The following is a 21,136-nucleotide window of genomic DNA, read 5'->3' on the forward strand; positions in this document are numbered from 1 at the left end:
ATATTGAATGGTAATTCTACTGATTACTTCTTATCAGCACTAGTCTTTTCAAAATGTATCACGTCTCATGAACTTTTGCTTCTTATTTCTAAGATCAGTGGAATGTTATGAAATACCTCTACACAAGACAGCCAAATCACATTATATATTCAGTTAATATAAGTTAGGCAAAATTTATAACTTGTGAATAAATCCCTTATTTTCTTTGTTTATTTTTGATTTTAGAATTGGGGAAAAAAATAACCAACCGTGTAAACTAATGGGTCATATCTATCACTCTACTTTCAAAGCTCTTAACAAATAGTCAACTTGGAAGGTCAAGAAAAGTCTTAACAATACTTCTGTAGGAGGCCGTTCAATGAATGGAATCGAAACAACTGTGCAGCCACCTGTAGAAAAACAACGTTGGAGTTGCACCTCATAGTGTAAACCAGGATGAATTCAAATGGATCAAAGATATACATGCAAAAGAGGAAACTATTAAAGTACCAGATGAAAACATTCTTTTGTTGGTTAAAAATTTTTACCAGGTAGTTGCCAGGTAGATGCATGGAACGGTTAAAGTTCTAAAACAACTTCAAAGCCAGAAGTTCAGTGGAGTACTTGGACAGGCAAAGGAGAGAATCTACAAGAGTAAATGATTAGCCAAGCCTCCACCAGGTGAGCCAAACATCCCTTTTAAAATCAAAAGCTCCTTATTTCTTCTGCCTTAAAAATACAAGTCCCTTTTATTTTTAAAACAATTGGTAATCGTTTCCTAGAACTGTCACACAAAGTATTAAATAGCGGGTGCCTTAAAACAACAGAAATGCATTGCCTCACCTTTCTGGAGGCTAGGAGTCTGAAATCAAGGTGTCAGTGGGGCCGTGCTCTCGAGGCCTCTTGGGGAGGAGCTGTCCTTGCCTCGTCTGCCTTTGGTGTTTACTGGCAGTCCTTGGCGTTCCTTAGCCTGGAGAAGCGTCATTCCGATCCCATGGCCATCTTTTCTCTGTGAGTCTTCACATCATCTTCCCTCCTTGCGTGTCCACCTCTGAATCCCAATTTCCTCTTTTTCAAAGATTAAGGCCTACTCTCATGATCTCACTCGAACTTGACTTCCTCTATAAAGACCCTATTTCCAAATAAGATCACATTCGGAGGTACTAGGGGTTAGAACTTCAACACATCTTTTTGGGAGTATACAATTCAATCTATTTCAACACACTTCAATAGTATTACATCTGTTTAGCACATAAATAGATACAAAAAAACTGACATTCTCCATGCCAAGTTCCCCCCTGCCCCAGAAGTAGCACAGCCACAGGCCAACAACTCCCCACGAGGAGGCTTGAGAACCCTGGGCCCCCACCCCCACCCCGATTCACAGAAACAGAACCCTGAGGAGGGTGGGGCAAAGAAGCCCAGATGGGGCATTTTCCTCAAACACTCTCGAGATGAGCAAAGTATTTTAAAGGCTTAACAGCATCTGGGCCAACACGCTTCTATGGGGCTTCAAAGTTTCACGTGAAAGAAAAATCAGGAAGTAGGTGCTTTCCTTGGATTTCAACCAGAGCTTCCAGAGGAGCAGTGAAAAGCCGGGTAGGGCTGACTTGGAAGTGGAGTGCTCCAAAGAAAGCTCCCAGGTGGCTGCCACCATCCATGTGGGGGTAATTCTAACCCAGTCCCAAGGCTCTTATTATAGAAAAGTTGCAAAGTCTAAACCACAAATCTTACCCTTAAACATAAGTATCTGTCCCCTCTCTGGGATGTCACCCATGCTTCCAAGTCACTTCCAAGTTATCTTTCATCACTGTGCCATGCTGAAACAGGCTGGAAAACTATGACAGCTTTAAAGTAAGGTCCACTGATCCGATTACAAGTTGGGAGTCAGAGTACTGGGTAGGATTGCCAAGTCCCTGGAATCCACAGGAACCTCCCAGAATAAAATATGTTCCTTGAAGATGCTCCCAATCCCCAGACTGAGGTATTGTGCCCTCTCCTTGGTGCCTTGGCCATACCCACTTTAAGGTTTAAATTACCCTCGTGAAAGTGAAACAACCTCGCTGCTCGCCAAGTGAAGCCTGTTAAAGTCCTCAGAACCCAAGTTCTGTACATGCCTCTGGATATTGCTCTGGCCCTCACAAAAGAAAGGTTGGAAATGAGTCTCATGAAGGCAGCTGCTAGAAGGATGTCATAACAGCAGGGAGATTCTGAAGGGAGGTGAAAAAGAGTAACACCACAACTTTAAAGATCACTTCGACTTTATGGAAAAATTGAGTTCTAACAGGGCTCAGAGATTTCTTAAGTATCATTAGTTTCCAAAGGCTTCTTTCATTCATTCATTTATTCATTCATTCAACAAGCATCTCCTGAGCTCGATCCATTGCTAACTTGTATGATGAGGATGAATGTTTAGAGTCCAGGAAGGTGATTACTGGATTCCTGGTGAACAGAGCGCCAGAAGCAGCCTTGAGCCCTGGAACGGCTAAGACAACCATGAAGTCTCAGAGATAACACAAGAAGCTCCAGAGAAACGTGACCTTGGGGTTGGTGGGGGGCATGCTCAGAAGAAGTGAACCTCTCCCCTCTCCCTGGGGCCAAACAGCAAGAAAGGAACCCACAGTAAAATGATGGGGAGTCGGGGGGCTCAGAAGGAAGAGGCAACTTGTCTGGTGTTGAGTACAGAGTGACCTAGGCAGGAAAGGAGAAGGAGGAAGTCCATCTAGTTTGCCACTGAAAGAATGAAGAAGTGGATAAGGCAGTATGTTTCCCATGAGCTTGACTGTGAACCTATGTCCCCTTTATTCTTCTTCCTGGGCCAGCAACTTCCGCACACTCATAACCCACCCAGATGTGCCTGGGGCTCCGTGAGACTGTCAAGCTTCTACTTTTCAGCCTTTAAAGGGCAGTGAAGAGCCCAGGGCTAGATATTTGTCCAAAAATCCGTTAGACAGAACTAGAACACAAACTTGAAGTATGAAATTGCCCTTGCGGTATATAAAATTATAGTGAATTTTGGAAAAGGCATAATTTTTAATAAATCAAATTAACGGTTTCCTGATGCAATTCAGCTTCTGGGGGAAAAAATCAAATGTACTTGATTAACACTGAAAAATAAGAATCAGCCAATCAATGATGCAATTAAGTGTGATGCAGAAATTAAAAATATAACAACTTGGCAGTCATACGTTTTTTCCTTTCTGACCTTCAGATAATGATGTTACACTTGTTGACAAGTGTCATTGTGTATAGGATAATGATGAATTAAGATTTAACAATCTCTTTTAAAACTAACTCTCCATCCATGGATAGATTATATAAAGTGCTTCTTAAAGATTAACAAATTTCAGTACAAACAATAAAGAGAAAAATCCTTCTCTATAGCTAGATATCAAAAAGCAGATATGTAACACCTGTTATAAAAAAGCATCACTGGGCTTCCCTGGTGGCGCAGTGGTTGAGAGTCCACCTGCCGATGCAGGGGACACGGGTTCGTGCCCCGGTCCGGGAAGATCCCACATGGCGCAGAGCGGCTGGTCCCGTGAGCCATGGCCGCTGAGCCTGCGCGTCCGGAGCCTGTGCTCCGCAACAGGAGAGGCCGCAACAGTGAGAGGCCCGCATACCGCAAAAAAAAAAAAAAAAGCATCACTTATCAGAGTGGCGTAGGTAGGTTTTGTCATTCTCCTTGCTGCTATTGTTTTTAAATTGCAGAGGGAAAAAAATTAATGTCGTGATGTGATCTTAAGCCAGGCCAGCTATAAGTACTTTACAGATGGGAACTTGATTATCATACTTGTATGATGTATTTTATCATGATGCTCTTCACGTCTTGAGTCTGAGTAGAGAGATATTACAAGTCAAAAAATATTCCCTAGATAATTAAGAGAAAGGAAAATTCAACTTACAATCACCAACATTTGAAAATTCTGATAATACTCTGTTAGTAAAAATGTACTTCTAGAACTATTAGAATAGTCCAGTGAACTGATTATTTTTATTAAAATTCATCAGGCAAAATGAAGTCAACTGGGGGTTATGGTCCAAGATGGAGACATAGGAGACCTCTGAACTCAAAACTCCCACAGGCATACCAAATCTCCCCTACAAACAGTGATTTCCCCTAAAAGAAATCCAGAGACTAGCCGAATGAGTCCTTCACTTTAGGCAAATGAGAAAATACCCTTATTGAAATGGGTAGGAAAGGCTGAGACACAGTCTCACTGAAACTCCACCCCCAAACCCTGGCACAATGCCATAAAATCAGAAGGGAACTCACAACTCCCAGCTGCTACCTGGGAAGGGAAGGGTTTGGTCCCAACATCTGATACCCCAGGAGTAGGCCCCCAAAGCACATTGCTCTGGAAGCCAACAGGGCTTACATCAACCACACCCATAATACTAGAGCAAGCAAATTGTTCTTAATGGACTCACTATATTCCCAGGGTCCAGCACAAAAGAAGCAAACAGATACAGGCATTTCCCAGTGTTTCCCTGAAAAAGGTCCATTTGCATACTTTAAAAGCTGCTACCTGAGAGTCAGGTTTCTAATTTAGCACAGTCTAGGGACTGACTGATTCTCCCCAGAGACTGGGAAAGCAGGAGACACGATCTCTGCATTCTCCCTGTAGGCTGCTCCAAATTGCCAATATCTCCCTGGAAGGAGCTTGTACACACGTTTGGTACCCCAGCTTTTGCAGATGCCACCTAAGGAATACATCCCTTGATCACCTGGCTCTAGTGGCCAGCAAAGCTTGCACTTGCCAGCCCCACAGGCTTTTAACAAACAAATGTTCTTAAGGGGCTATCCTGCCAAGGGTCAGCACAGAGGAAGCAAACAGAAAATCCCATCACCCAGTCTTCCCCTAAAAGGGATCTATTTGTATACTTTAAAAGCTGTTACCTGAGGGTCCAGCTACCAATCAGCCTGTATCTGCATGCTCACTGAGATCCTCCCCTTTAGGATACTGACAGGTCTTGGCATACCCTCAACTATTGGGAGCCTCTAAGAACAAAGAATTCACCTTGGAAAATCACAAAGGTCTGAGAGACAACCAAGAGCTCAGGCTGGGCTGAACAGTAAGGTTCATCTCCAACATGAAACCACTCTGTCAAGACTGGAAGAGGTGGCTGTTTTATCTAAAGCACAGAAACCAATACAGAGAGTCAAGGAAAGTGAAAAAACAGAGGAATATGTTCCAAACAAAAGTACAAGATAAAACCTCAGAAATAGACTTGAATGAAATGTAGATAAGTGATTTACCTAATAAAGGGTTGAAAGTAATGGTCACAATGACGCTCACCAAGGTCAGAAGAACAAGGCATGAACAAAGTGAGAAATTCACTAAAGACATAGGAAATATAAGGAAGTATCAAACAGAAATTACAGTACTGAAGAATACAATAACTGCACTGAAAAGTTCAATAGAAGGGTTCAACATCAGCTAAATCAAGCAGAAGAAAGGACCAGCAATTCAAAAACAGGGTAGTGGCATTCATCCAATCAGAGGAGTGAAAAGGAAAAAGCATGAAAAAGAGTGAAGACAGCTTAAGGAACTTATATAAGGACAACATCAAGAAAACCAGCAGTCACATCACAGTGGTCCCAGAAAAGGTCAGTACAAGAGAAACTGAAAGGAGTAGAAAGCTAAAGAAATAATAGCTGAAAACTTCCCTAACCTGGAGAAAAAAACAAACATCCAGATCCGGGATGCTCAGAGAGTTTCAAATAAGATGAACCCAAAGAGACCTACACCAAGACACATTAAAATTAAAGTGTCAAAACTTAAAAACAAGGAGACCTACACCAAGACACATTAAAATTAAAGTGTCAAAACTTAAAAACAAGGAGATAATCTTAAAAGCACCAAGAGAAAAACAACTTGTTACATACAAGGCTATCAATAGATAAGACTATCAGCAGTATTTCAGCAGAAACTTTCCAGGGCAAAAGGGAGTCACATCGTATATTCAAAGTGATGAAGAAAAAAAAAAAAAACACCAACCAGGAATACTCTACCAAACAAAGTTGTCCTTCAGAGTTGAAGGAGAGATCAGCACTTTACCAGATAAGCAAAAGCTGAGGGAGTTCATCACCACTAGATTAGACTTACAAGAAATGTTAAAGGTACTTCTTCAAGCTTAATGAAAGGATGCTAATTGTAACAGAAAAACATATGAACATATAAATCTATAAAATAGGTAAACAACAAGGACCTACTGTATAGCACAGGGAACTATATTCAATATCTTATAATAACCTATAATGGAAACGAATCTGAAAAAGAATTTACACACATGCACACACAACTGAATCTCTTTACACCAGAAACACTGTAAATCAACTATCCTTCAATAAAAAAAAGAAAGTATAAATCTCACTAATTAGGTAAATATAGAGTTAAATTCAGAATACTCTAATGTTGTAATGATGGTGGGTAATTAACTTATAGATCTAGTATGAAAAGTAGTACAAATGTAAATTGTGACATCAAACATAAAACATGGAAGGAAAGTCAAACTATAGAGATTTAGAAGTTGTTATCAACTTAAAATAGACTTATAAATATAAGTTGTTGTATGTAAGCTTCATGGTAGCTACAAAGCAAAACCCTATAATAGATACGCAAAAGATAATGAGAAAGGAATCTAAACATACCACTAAAGAAAGTCATCAAACCACAAAGGAAAAGAGCAAGAGAAGAAAAAAGAAACAGGGAAATTACAAACAGCCAGAAAAAAATCAACAAAATGGCAATAAGTAAACACCTATCAATAATTACTTTAACTGTAAATGGACTAAATTCTCCAATGAAAAGACACAGAGTGAATGAATGGATCAGAAAACAAGATCCAACTGTATGCTACTTACAAGATACTCACTTTGGGTTTAAGGAAACACACAGATAGAAAGTGAAAGAATGGAAAAAATATACTCCATGCAAATGGAAACCAAAAGAAAGTGGGATAGCTATACTTACCTCAGACAAAATAGAATTCAAGCAAAAGACTTTAATAAGAGACAAAAAAGTCATTATATAATGATAAAGGGGTCAATCCAGTAGACGATATAATATTTGCAAATAATTATGCACCCAAAATAGGAGCACCTAAACACATGAAACAAATATTAACAGACCTGAAGAGAGAAATAGACAGCAATATAACAATAGTAAGGAAATTCAATACCCCACTTTCAACAATGCGTAGATCACCCACACAGAAAATCAATAAGGGAAATATTGGACTTAAACTATATATTAGACCAGATGGACTTAACAGACTTTTCATCCAACAACAGCAGAAAACACATTTTTCTCAAGCACACATGGAACATTCTCCAGGATAGATCATATGTTAGAACACAAAATAAGACAATAAATTTAAGAAGATTGAAATCATATAAAGTATCTTTTCCAACACAATGGTATGAAACTAGAAATCAAGTACAAGAAGAAAACTTTAAAATTCACAAATATTTGGAAATTAAACAACATGCTACTGAAAAACAAATGGGTCAAAGAAAAATCAAAAAATACCTTGACACAGATGAAAACTGAAATAAAACATACCAAAACTTACAAAATACAGCAAAGCAGTCTAACAAGGAAGTTTACAGCTGCATTAAGAAAAAAGGAAAGCACTCATTACATTGAGAAAAAAAGGAGCTCAAATTAACAACCAATTTTACATCTAAGGAAATATAAAAGAAGAACAAAGTAAGCCAAAACCTGGTAGAAGGAAGTAAATAGCAAAGATTAGAGTGGAAATATGAAATCAAGATTAAAAAGACAACAGAATAGATCTTTGAAACTAAGAACTGTTTTTTTGAAAAGATAAACAAAATAGACAAACCTTTAGCTAGATTTACCAAGAGAAATTTAAAAAAGATCGCAAATAAATAAAACCAGAAATGAAAGAGGAGACATTATAACTGATACCACACAAATACAAAGGATCATAAGAAACTACTATGAATCATTATACGTCAACAAATTGGACACAAGAAGAAACTGATAAATTCCTGGAAATACACAAGCTACCAAGGCTGAATCATGAAAACAGAAAATCCAAACAGACCATTACTAGTAAGGAAATCTAATCAGTAATCAAAAACATCCCAACAAAGACGAATCTAGGACCAGATTGCTTCACTGGTGGATTCTACCAAACACTTAAAGAAGAATTTCAAACTGTTCCAAAACATAGAAGAGGAAACACTTCCAAAATCATTTTATAAATCCATCATTACCCTGATACCAAAACCAGACAAGGACACTACAAGAAAAGAAAATTACAGGTCAGTATCCCTGGTGAACATAGATGCAAAAATTCTCAACAAAATATTAGCAAACCAAATTCAACAATACATTAAACGAATCACACACCATGATCAAGTGAGATTTATTCCAGGGATTAAAGAATGGTTCAACATCCACAAATCAATCAACACACAACATTAACAAAATGAAGGATAAAAACCATATGATCATCTCAATAGATGTAGCAAAAGCATTTGCAAAATTCAACATCCATTCATGATAAAAACTCTCAACAAAGTGGGTGCAGAGGAAACATACCTCAACATAATAAAGGGCATACATAAAAAGCCCACAACTAACATCATACTAAACAGTGAGAAATTGAAAGTTTTTCCTCTAAGATCAAGAACAAGACAAGAGTACCCTGTCTTACCACTCCTAGTCAACATAGTACTGGGAGTCCTAACCATAGTAACTAGGTAAGAAAAAGAAAAAAAAGGCATCCAAATTGAAAAGGAAGAAGTAAAATTGTCTCTATTTGCAGATGACATGACATCAAACATAGAAAATCTTAAAGACTCCACCAAAAAACTATTAGAATAAATTCAGTAAAGTTGCCAGATACAAAAGCAATATGCAAAAAGCAGTTGCATTTCTATATACGAACAACAAACTATCAAAAAGACAAATGAATGAAATGATCCTATTTACAACTGCATTAAAAAGAATAAAATACCTAGAAATAAATTTAGCCAAGGAGGTGAAAGATCTGAACACTGAAAACTATAAGACATTGATGAAAGAAACTGAAGACGGTACAAAGAAATAGAAAAATATTCTATGCTCATGGACTGGAAAAAATAATACTGTTAAACTGTCCATACTACCAAAAACAATCTGCAGGTTCAATGAAATTCCCATCAAAGTCTCAATAGCATCTTTTACAAAAGCATTTAAAAAATCCTAAAATTTTATGGAACCACAAAAGATCCCAAATAGCTAAAGCAATCACGAGAAAGAAAAACAAAGCTGTAGGCATCAGTGTCACATTTACTGATTTCAAACTATATTACAAAGCTATAGTAATCAAAACAGCATGGTATTGGCATTAAAAAAAAAAAGTAGATCAAGGGAACAGAATAGAGAGCCCAGAAATTAACCCAGGCATAGACAGTCAACTAATATTTGACAAGAGAATCGAGAATACTCAATAGCAACAGGATAGTGTCTTCAAAATATGTTAGGAAAACCGGATATTCACATGCAAGAGAATGAAACTGGACCCCTATCTACACCACTCACACACACACACACACAAAAAATCAATTCAAAATGGATTAAGGACATGAATGTAAGACCTGAAACTATAAAACTCCTAGCAGAAAACATAGGGAAAAAGCTCCTTGACATCAATCTTGGCAATAGTTTTTTTTGGATTTGACACCAAAAGCAAAGGCAACAAAAGCAAAAATAAACAAGTGAGACTTCATTAAGAAGTTTTTGCATAGCAAAGGAAATCATCAACAAAACAAAAAGGCAGCTTACCAAATGGGAGAAAATATTTGCAAATCATGTATCTGATAAAGGGTTAATATGAAGAGCACATATAGCAAAAAAAAAAACCAAAAAAAACCCTATGATTAAAAAATGGGCAGAGGAACTGAATATACATTTTTCCAAAGAAGATATACAAATGCCAATGGGTACATAAAAATATCCTCAACCAATCATCAGGGAAATACAAATCAAAACCACAATGAGATATCACCTCACACCTGTTAAGTTTGCTATCATCAAAAAGACAACGGATAATAACTGTTGGTGAGGATGTGGAGAAAAGGGAATCCTGTATACTGTTGTTGAGATTGTAATCTTGTGCAACCACTGTGGGAAACAGTAAAGAGTTCCCCCCAAAAATAATGTAGAATTACCATAAGATCCAGCAATCCCATTTCTGGGTGTATATCCAAAGGAATTGAAAACAGGATATCAAAGAGATATCTGTAGTCCCATTCATTTCAGCATTATTCGAATAGCCGAGATATCCAAGATATGGAAATGAACTAAGTGACCATCAACAGATGAATGGATAAGGAAGATCTGATAAATCTATATCTACATAGATGGGCTTCCCTGGTGGCGCAGTGGTTGAGAGTCCGCCTGCCGATGCAGGCGACACGGGTTTGTGCCCCGGTCCGTGAAGATCCCGCGTGCCGCGGAGCGGCTGGGCCCGTGAGCCATGGCCGATGAGCCTGCGTGTCCGGAGCCTGTGCTCCGCAACGGGAGAGGCCACAACACTGAGAGGCCCGCGTACCACCAAAAAAAGAAAACAAAACAAAAAATCTATATCTACATAGATATATAATGGAATATTATTCAGCTACAAGAAAGAAGGAAATCCTGCCATCTGTGGCAACATGATGGACCTTGAGGGTATTATGCTACATGAAATAATCCAGTCAGAAAAAGATTAATATTGCATGGTATCACTTATACATGGAATCTAAAAAAAGAAAAAGTCAAATTCACAAAAAGAGAGTAGAGAAAAGTGGTATCCAGGGTTTAGAGGATGGGACAAATAGGGAGAGGTTGGTTAGAGTATAAACTTTCAGCTATAACATGAAAAAGATCTGAGGAGCTAATACAAAACATGGTGATTATAATTCAAAACACTGTATTGTATAATGGATTTGCTAAGAAAGTAGAATTTAAATGCTCTCATCAGAAAAAAAAAAGTAAATGTGTGAGGTGATGGATGTTTAATCAACTAGATGTAGGGAATCCTTTTATAATGTCTAAGGATATCAAATTACCATAATGTACACTTTAAATATAATTTTGTCAATTATACTCCATTAATGCTGAAATTTTTAAAAAATGAAATCAATTCACAATCTCTGTTATACTGATAGACATCTGAGGATATCCAAATGTTCTATGCAGGTTTTTGTATCATACAGCTAATTCCAGGTACTGCTACAACTGCTTTCTTACTGCCCTTCTTACTAATGATGTTTTCTATTCCCTCTATATTAAATTATTATTATTATTATTCTCAAACTGTGACCATATAAATGTAATATTGTCTATATTAGATTTTTGGTGTGAACTATGTTTTTAATGACAGAGAGTAGTTGGATACAAAAAAGCTTTTCAAAATGTGACTTTGTCAAATTTCTGAGAAGCTTGACAATCATCTTCAAAGATGATTCCAGAAGACATTTTTTTCTTCCCTCATTTTTCATCTTTTTAAAATCAATGACTCTTTTTATTCTGCTTCGTCAGACGACTAGGCTTTTGATTTACAACAGCTATATTCCAATAGCATATATATAATTTCATTTTTGCCTTTATAATTATTATTTTTTTAAACCATCAAGTAACAAGATACAGTTTGGTCCAAGGATTTTGGAACCATTCAGGTCTTTTAAACTAATATAATCGAGTTATAGAGTGGTTTTGCTACACATCACATTATCATAAATTTGTTTAGTTCTGGGTTTAACAATGGGATGGCTAAGCATGGACGTAATATTTTCCTTCTCTTGATTTACAGCTCCATTTTATTCCTAAATTCAGAAGATTATTGCCATGCAATTTTCATCCACTGGTAATGTATTTGAATTTAGTTCTCATTGTTTCAAATGCCTTTCAAATTTTTATAATTATAAAAATGTCATGATGGAAATCTACTGATAAATGAAAAATATACACTTGACTTCAACAGTGTTCTAGAACTAGTATTACCAAAACTTCATTCAGGAAAATATATGCTTATAGGACAATAAAACTTAATAGTAACTAGAGTTGGTTCTCAGGGATATGATCCTTAGTTGTTCGTTTGTTTTTTCCTCTTCTCCCAAAGTATTTTTTTAAACAAAGGCAATAATAAATATAAAGATAAAACCTATAACCACATTACATGTAAATTCCAATATTTACTTAGCATGGATCTGCTTCACATGGGAATGCTAAGGTAGGTAAGTGCTCATTAAAACTCCTAATTCCAAAGATGGCTGGGAATTTTTATTTGCCAGTTGGACTGAGTCTGAAATCTAAATATGCCTGTTAATCCCCATGTTTCCATGTAACCCAACCTCTGCTACCTAAATAGATGCCCTCTACCAAGTTTGGATCACAACATTGCTGGCTCCTTATTCAAAGGACCACATGTTCATATGTTAAGAAATGCAAATACATGAACCAGTATCTAAGGCCAGATATATGTTTTTCTTGGCCTATAATAGATCTCTAAAATGCAAGTACAAAACTCCACATTTATTTAGTTTAATTAAAAAAAAAGTCCCCTGCTTCATAGGTAATAATTAACTTAATCTATTAAAAGAGAGCACACAAGACAATCGCTGTCTAAATTCATTACTCATTTGATCTATAAGCCCAGAAAAAAAGATTTAACTTCCTCTTGCCTTGGTTCATCTACGTTAGCTCCTGAATGGATATGATGGGGCATGGAGGAGGTCATTTTCTAGTCTTGTTTCCATAATAACTAGAGTTCTTCTCCCTGAACAACAAGAGCAACAGTCAAGTTTTACAGGAACACCAGTTTTGAGAGTATCAACTGAAGGACCGGGTATCACTTCAGCCACTGTCATCTTTCTACAAGCTCCTCTCAGGGATGAGAACTTAATTTATTTTTCTATTGTGTTACCTTTGTCCTAAAATATTAAGACTAGACAGTTGAATGAATAAATGGCATTCAGTTAAAAAAAATTAACTCTTTAGTTTATAAATACCTTAAAATAAAACTTAAAATCTTTTAAGGTAAAATTGATGATTCATAATTTAGGTGTTTTGAAGAAAAATCCTCAATATTAAAAATTCATAGGGCATAGATCACTTAGTGTTAAAAATTTCTGCCACTGTGAACATATAATATTAAATGCATTTATTGCCTAGAGTCCACCCCCAATTTTTTGGTGAATACCGATGGGTTAAAAATAATGTCAGATTAAAGACTTTCATCATCTAGATTTTGATTTCAAAACGTTATATCCTAACTTCCAGGAGAATTACAGGGTATGGATACTGAAAAATTTTAACCAATTCTGATGTAACCTTGAAACCAATTAGATAACAAACTGTTTTTTCCCACTGTTTCTCCCATGATACCGCAACCAGTTCATGAATCGTTAATGGCTCTGAAAAAAACAGTTGAGCTTCGTGTTCTTACCTGGCACCCTCTTTGCCCAGTTGATCATGTGGACCAGCTCCCTGTCTGCAAGGCTGGTCAGCAAGCCCATCATTGAAGCCTCACTGAAGGGTCTGGTAGGATCGTACTCGGAATAGATTATGGGGGGCTCAGCCTCCAGCAAGGCACTGATCATCTGATCGGCTGTCAGGGACAAGACGGGGCTGTTCTTCTTAGTGTGTTTAATCAAGAGTGGGCTCGGCCAAAGGTTGGCAGATCTCCTGTCTCCAGAGGGCTCCGCTTCGTTCCTGCCCTCCCCATCCTCTCTCTGGCGCTTGTGCTTCAACATTCTCCCTCCTCTGCGGTCCTTCCGTATCCCTGAGAACACAGGGGAAAAAAAAACCAGTTTATTCTTTTTCTCATATAAACTTTCACAGTAAAACCATCTTCAATGCTAACAGCCCTTTATTTTATTTGAGGAAAGAGTTTGGGGCACAGTTGTGCTGGTAAGTGTTTAACAACCAGCTGTCCGTGAGAAAAAAAAAAATAGGCTTTGATTTGTAGCATTCGCCAATTTCCATGGTGTAACTACTCCCATTTCCATGGCAAATTTCAAGCTAGTTGTCTGAGATTAAGCATCATACAAAACTCCTGAAAAGTTAACAGTAAGCTTTTATGAGCCAGTACAAGCTGGTCTAACAAGCCATTGGGGTGTGTGTGTAAGAGCTGATGTAAAAAGGACATGATAATAATTATTCTTGAAATATGGCTTATATCAAAGATTGCTTCTGCTATGAATATTCTTTCAACAGTAAATTAAAAAGGCATCTTTAAAAAAGCATTTAATAAACATCCTTATCATCCAACTACACCTCTTTATGGAAGACACTAAAGAGGAATGATTTATCCAAAACGTATCTGACAGCCTCTGGATCCTATAGGTGTTCAGTCAGTCTTTCATTGCTACTAAACTGTACCTCACCACCTGAGGAAGTGACCCACAACCCTCAACTTGTTTACTTGGTTCTAAGACTGACACAAATGTATTTCTATTTTCCTGATACAAAAGTTTTTAAATAGTTGAAAATAGTTTCCCCCCAAAGATTTACCAGCTGTGGTTCCCACTAACTAAATTATAGGGCAGGGGAGACTCCACTCTCTTTTGCAGAGACTCTGAGGTTTGGCTCAGCATCTTAACCTGGAAAAGGCCAGCCTGTGGTGCTGAAATGTATCAGCAGAAACAAATATTTTAAAGGACAAAAATGATCACTAGCTTCCATATTTTCAAAAACTGTAATCTTTTCAAAATATGGCAGATAGCAGTTCTTAGATTTACATAAAAGAAATAATCTTTTTGGTAAAAAGGTAATACAATTATTTTTAATATTAAAGACATGAGAAGTCAACATTCTTTATAACATATCACCTGTTCTCTTACTCGAAATGAATAACTAATGTCAGAACTTTGTTCTATGTCGTTCTAATTTGTCAAGGCGTTTGAACAAATGTGCGGTGGTGAATTTTTTATGTATAGCTTTTATTCTTGTAGGTCTAGATTAGGTATGTTAGATGATACTAAAAATATAATGAAGCCACAACCCTTCCTATTTGTTCAGTATTAAAATAAGCATTTCCCAGAACTCTTGGAATAAGTAACAATTGTAAAGATTATTATCGCTAACATGCACTGAGCACTCACCATGTGCTTAAGCACTTTAATATATACTTTACATGTGAGCATTTCACAACTAATTTAGTCCTCACGATAATCTTGTAAGGTAAATACTATAAAACTGCTGCTTTAGAAAGGTTAATGAACTTGTCTGAGACCATTCTCTATTAAGTATGATACAAGATCCGAGCTCTGAAATGAAGTTTGTTTTTTTTTTCCAGTTAACAGAGTTTTAAAAATGTATCCAACAAAGTCGACACATTTAAGGATACCTAGAAGTAACACAGTAAAGAAATAAAATGAGAAGAATCGTTGTATCTGACCAATTGTTGTCCATAGTCAGACATTTCAACTCTTTCGCTGCTAGATATGCTAACGAGAGTATAATATCTGAACTGAGGAAGGTGATACAGCCTACTCTCAGCTCATCAGAGCACACCTGGAGTATCACACCGTGCTGGATGCTGCAGAGACAAGCAAAACAAATCTATTCAGAGGAACTAGGATGGTGAGGAGATGTGAAATCAGGTCACATGGAGAACCACTGAGGAACTGAAAGGGGTTAGCCGAGAGAAAAAAAGACTTTGAGGAAACATGAGTGTCACCTTCACATGGGCTATACTATATAAAATGGCATTATGGTCTGAAGGTTTGTGTCCCCCCCCACCAAATTCATATGTTGAAATCTAATCCCCAATGTGATGGTATTCAGAGGTGGGGCCTTTGGGAGGTCATTAGGTCACGAGGGTAGAGCCTTCATGAACGGGATTAGTGCCCTTATAAGTAGAGGCCAAGGGGCCAGCTTACTCTCTCCACCTGTTAGGATATAAGAAGACAGCTGCCTACTAGCCGGGAAGCAGGCACTCATCAGACACCAGAGGTGCTGTCAAGCTTGGACTTCCCAACCTCCCGAACTGTGAGAAATAAATGTTTGCTGTTTAATCTATGAAGTCTATAGTATTTCTGTTATAGCACCCCAAACTAAGAGAGATAGATGGGTTCAACTTACTCTTTATGAGCCCAAAGGGTAAAATAGAAAAAATATGTGGAAACTCTGAGTAGTTAGAGCTCATTGCAAGGAATCAGTTTGTAGGAGTCAAAGCTGACAACAAAGATAGAATCTGCTGCCGCAGGAAAGGATGTGTTAGATCACTGGAGGTTTCCAAGAATAGGCTAGACGAAGACTTTACAGGGGTGTTACCAAAGGCATTCAATTACCCAGTATTTGCACTACGTGACCTTCGATATACTTTCCATCCTGAGATTGTAGGACTCTATGTTCTTCCATTTAGAATGTAAGACCAGTGGCCTTGGAATGAAAAACAGGAAAAGAAGATCGAAAGCAAAGAATTCCTACAGGTTCACATTTCTTAGGAAATTCTGAGGTCAGAATTTTGAGAGGATGATTCTGATTGTTATTTACCTACTTTGGGTGGGAACTAGGGTGAAAAAAATGCATTGTTCTTCAATATTAAACAGAGTATAACTCAAATACTCTTTGCCCCCCTACTCTATAACTTTATAAAGAGATAGAGAATGTGGACAGACCTTATTGGAAAGCTGCAGCATTCCAATAAAGACTTTTAATATTAGATCTACATGGAAAGATAGAAGCAAGTGACTTGAATAAAGAAGAAATGGTTAAAGGTGATATTGTTTACAGTAAGATGAAAGCAAGTTACCTGAGTAATCAAGTTATGACTATACACATGCATTTTACTTTTTAAAAATGAAGACGATGCTTTATGTTACAACTGTAGTTTATCTTCATTTTAAAAGATTTCCAAAATAAAGACAAGTAGATAGAAGGTTAATGAAGCAAAACAAAACACCCAGCAATCATACTACAGACAATCTGATCTCCAGAAGAAGAATTTTAAACTCAATTCAGGTTCTAGGAGTGACAGTTATAAAAAATTGTTTACCAAAGTATTTGTTCTTTTCGTAAAATTTTGTTCAATACTTACAATGTATATTCACAGATGATGCAGTGGGAAACAAAGATCATGTTACCCTCCATCAAGTTTTCAGCTTGGAGGGAGAAAGCCATGAATCAAAAGTTATTCTGTTATTTGTGGAATGAATGCATTAGCTGCCCAAAACACTATGGAAGGGAGGGGGAGGTGCTAATCAGAGGAGACAAAGAAGGCTTCTCTAGGAGACAAAGTTACATTTGAGCCAATTCATGAGATTTCCTCTCTTGGAGAAATTTCAAAGCTGACTACTCAAATGGTTTAGGTATAGCACTACTTAGAGCAGTGAGCTGAATCACCACACCACTTTGAGTCTCAAATATTTGATTCACGTTGCTGAACACAAGACAAAAATATCCACAGGCTTGGAATGCAGAACGAGAAAACACAACCAGAGAGATGGAGGAAAGAGCTAAATATTTAGAAAATCATCAAATCGTCAAATAGGGTAAGGTAGATTCAATTAGCATTAACAAATATTTTCTTAAATTTACCCCTCAATGTTCCATATTTTTCAAATGTCAAAGGCTGTATAAAATATACAGACAGAACAAAAAAAGCAAGTTGTACATACTGTGTGGCCGACTGCATGTGATCGGATCCCAGGGCACAGCTCAATGAGGAAAGCAACCATTTCTACTTGTAAGCAGTAATTGTCATATAAGTAGTGACTATCAGTGTCACTACCAGTGATAATATTGCATATTTCATAGTAGTTCAAAAAAATCAAACTGGAATTGAGAGGAACAGGTGAAAAATGGCCCAACTTCTACTATCTTAACCTAGGTTAAATGAGAATTGCAGATCACAACCAATAATTACAGCCTGTGTCACTATGGAATATACAGCCAGTTCCTAATTATATACAGTGATGGGGTATAGGAGTGGCATGCATATTTGAAATCCAAAGATAAATTTAAAAACTCATTCTATGCTCCCTACCAAGAATTTTTCCAGACAACATAGACTGGTAAGTATTTTACTTAAGCTCAATTTCCTTTGTCTAAATTATTTTAACTATTTTGGTACCTGAACAAAAGTTCACAAAGCAGGGGGGAAGAAAAACAATTAGCTTAGATCATGCAAATATTAAACAGGCAGCCTCTTGACAGTCAAGATGTTTCTTTGTAACAAGTAGGACTTTGGCTTGTCACACCATATAAACAAGATGTACTGTCATTCAGCACCCCAAAATGTCATTTCCCAGAATGGTTGAGCACAATATTTAGCAGCGCAATTCAGATGTCATGTAACGGATATGCTAGTGTACAAACGTTATTAGCTCTCAAGTTGTGTCACTGATTAGACAAGAGTTGTATCACAGCAAATTTCTCTACATTCCTTTGAAAATTTCATAAGCTTACAATAATTCAGTGATTACCCTCAGGCTTGAGAAACAAACTCTCTCTCATCAAGCAAGCCCACCACACATGTGAAATGCCATCACTTTGAATTTTATGCCCTTGGGTTAAGCCTTCTCTAATACCCTGTCGCACTGTGGTAAGGATTTAGAAGCGGAGTATAGAACCTCTGCTTCGTAATACTCAATGTGAATTTGAGTGATTCTAATCCACTAGGAAGTGTTAATTTCAGGGAATTTATTAAACCAATAAGCACAGACCACTGGAATGAGAACAAAAGGGAGAGAGATGATGCCCAGGGCACTCTCTAAGATCCCTCAGGAATCTCTCTAAGGCTGCCTGGGCTTGGGGAGGTCTGCGGTAAGGCAGTGTAGGGGCTGAGCCCTGGCAGGGAGAAAGGGGCTGGGGACATATCCACTGCTTAAACAATTCTGTCCTGGCCCTAAAATAAAAAGATCTGTCCTAATGCATCAAACTAGGAGTTTTGAAAGACTGCTTCTAATACTTGAGTTTATTTAATCATCCTTTTTTAAAAATTCTTTAAACTCTTTGGCTTGGTCATTATCTCTTAGGAAAAATGAATATGCTATCTGAATATTCATTAATTAATAGAATTCATTGGCTTATTTGCTTCTAATGCATTCTGCTTTTTAAATTTTCTTTTTCTGAAATGATCTTTTTTCTTCTTAGTACCCTTTGCCTCTACAAAAAGCTACTATAACTTCAGTAAAGTTATTTCTCCAATTTCCCAAGACTACTTTAATGTATATTAACTATTTCAAACATTTGCATAATCACCTTTCTTTTGTTTTTCAATAATTCCACATTATTCATGAGGTATTAAAAACCCAGGCAGAGAAATACACTAAAAGCTTTTTAATTCAACATGTTGAAGAAAACAGGAATGCTGATTAGTTAAGAATTAAATAAAGATAAGAACTAATGAAACTTGCACCAGAGAAACTTCCCTGCATCAATTCTAATGCTTTCCCTTCAAATACTAGAAATGAATCTTGTAAGGCAGGCACTGGTATAGTCCCCATTTAACAGAAAAAAAGAAGTTTAGAATAACTATCATGACCAAGGTCATACCAAGAGCAGCACAGAGATTTCAACCCAGGTGAATTATGTAATTATAGATTATTATTAATATTATCATAGCCTCTAAGTGGATCATTGATGATGGTACATCAATGATCCACTTTGAGGTGATGAATTACCAGTTCATTTAAAGCTACTTAATGCTCTTCCTCTCCCTCCTTTCACATCCAACAAATCACCCCAACCTGTATTTACTCACATATCTCTTCCCTTACTCCCTTTCACTCTATCTTTACTGCCACCATCCTGGTTCACACACTTCTCCCTTTTTGCCTAGATTGATGCAGCAGCTACTAATTTGTCTCCCTGCCTACCTTCAATCTTCCTTCCAATCAAATCAACTGGCAATTGAATAATCTCCATTACACACCTATTTTATCCTGTTACGTATTGTCCATCTAAAGCTGTCAAAGACCTCCTTAGCTACAGCAGTTGTTTGTGCTCTGAAGACTCTTGGCAATTCTAAGCAGTGGGGGTACAATTAGGGCTTCTGCTTGCCCCGTTCCCCCCATTTGTCTAAAGCAGCTGTTTATTTATATATATATATATATATATATATATATATATATATATATATATTTTGTACTGGGATTAGGGAAATAACTCATTTTTAAAAGAGTTTACTGGTTGTATTTTAAATTTAAAAAGCCACTAACCCACTGAATAAAATCCAACACTACACTGACTCATGAATTTCCACAAATAATCCCAAAGTACTTTTCAAATCTATCTTTACAAATCCCCTCCACAAACCTTTACTTTTTTATGAAACAGGGTTGGCCTTGCCACTTTTTATAATACTTCCCAACATCACCACCTTGTACAATTTCCACTCCTCTTATACTGGCCACCAAATCCCAAGTAAAATCTCATTTCCTCCATAGTCAATCTTGGACCCCACTCCAGTCTAGTGGCTCTACCTCCTTCATTCTTGTAGCTTTTCTTTCATCTTTTTCTTTTCTTGTGTCATTCATCGGATAACCATCATGTACTAATTTCTGTGTTTAATTACACCTGAGTTCCCCCTCCCTGGCTATGGCCTCGAATTTCTCTCCAGGCAGGAAGTTGGAGCAAGAGTAGGGCTCACCTCATCTATTTTCCCTTTCTCAAGAAACACTGCCCCACGCTGCCTGATGTCCAAGGTTTAAAAACAGTTGTTTCATATATTATATCCATTTTTAAAAGATACTTCTGTTGGGAGGCAATAAGGTTAGAACTGGAAAGCAAAATAAGTCTGCTATTATAGTTGGAAACATCATTATCTCCCTGCCCATAACTGATTACTTAAGTAAGCAGAAAATCAATATGAATGGAATTGACCTCAAAAATACTATCAATCAACTTGATCTAATTGATATTTATAGAAGACCCCATCAAATAACAGATGAATACACATTATTCTCGAGTTCCAATGGAACATTCACCGAGACAGACCCCATTCTGGGCCATAAAAACACCCTTAACTGTTATAACTTTATCAACTAGAGTACAGTGTTTGTGTATAGCCCCTTTTGCCTTTAAAGGTTATAAGAACTGTGAAACCACTCTTAGGTATATTGGAATTAAATAATTAAGTAAATGAATGGCACATAACGGGAGCCAGGTTTCACACTGTTGCAGAAAGAAGTGACTTGTAAGTAAGA

At 37.1% G+C, this 21,136-nt stretch overlaps 1 protein-coding gene across 4 annotated transcripts in view; it reads right to left on the bottom strand.

The window, feature by feature from the left end:
- ESR1 (estrogen receptor 1) overlaps positions 1 to 21,136 on the bottom strand; it is a 248,406-nt gene that overhangs the window by 132,969 nt on the left and 94,301 nt on the right. For 3 of the 4 annotated variants that reach the window (XM_082855517.1, XM_082855519.1, XM_082855518.1), the window contains exon 5: positions 13,429 to 13,764. The exons of the other annotated variant lie outside the window; for it this stretch is intronic. In XM_082855517.1, coding sequence (XP_082711643.1) covers positions 13,429 to 13,764 — 336 coding nt within the window. The remainder of the gene's footprint in view (positions 1 to 13,428; positions 13,765 to 21,136) is intronic. 4 annotated transcript variants of the gene reach the window in all.

The sequence above is a fragment of the Leucopleurus acutus genome (assembly GCF_964270905.1).
Source record: "Leucopleurus acutus genome assembly, chromosome: 15".
In the NCBI taxonomy this organism is placed as follows: domain Eukaryota; kingdom Metazoa; phylum Chordata; class Mammalia; order Artiodactyla; family Delphinidae; genus Leucopleurus; species Leucopleurus acutus.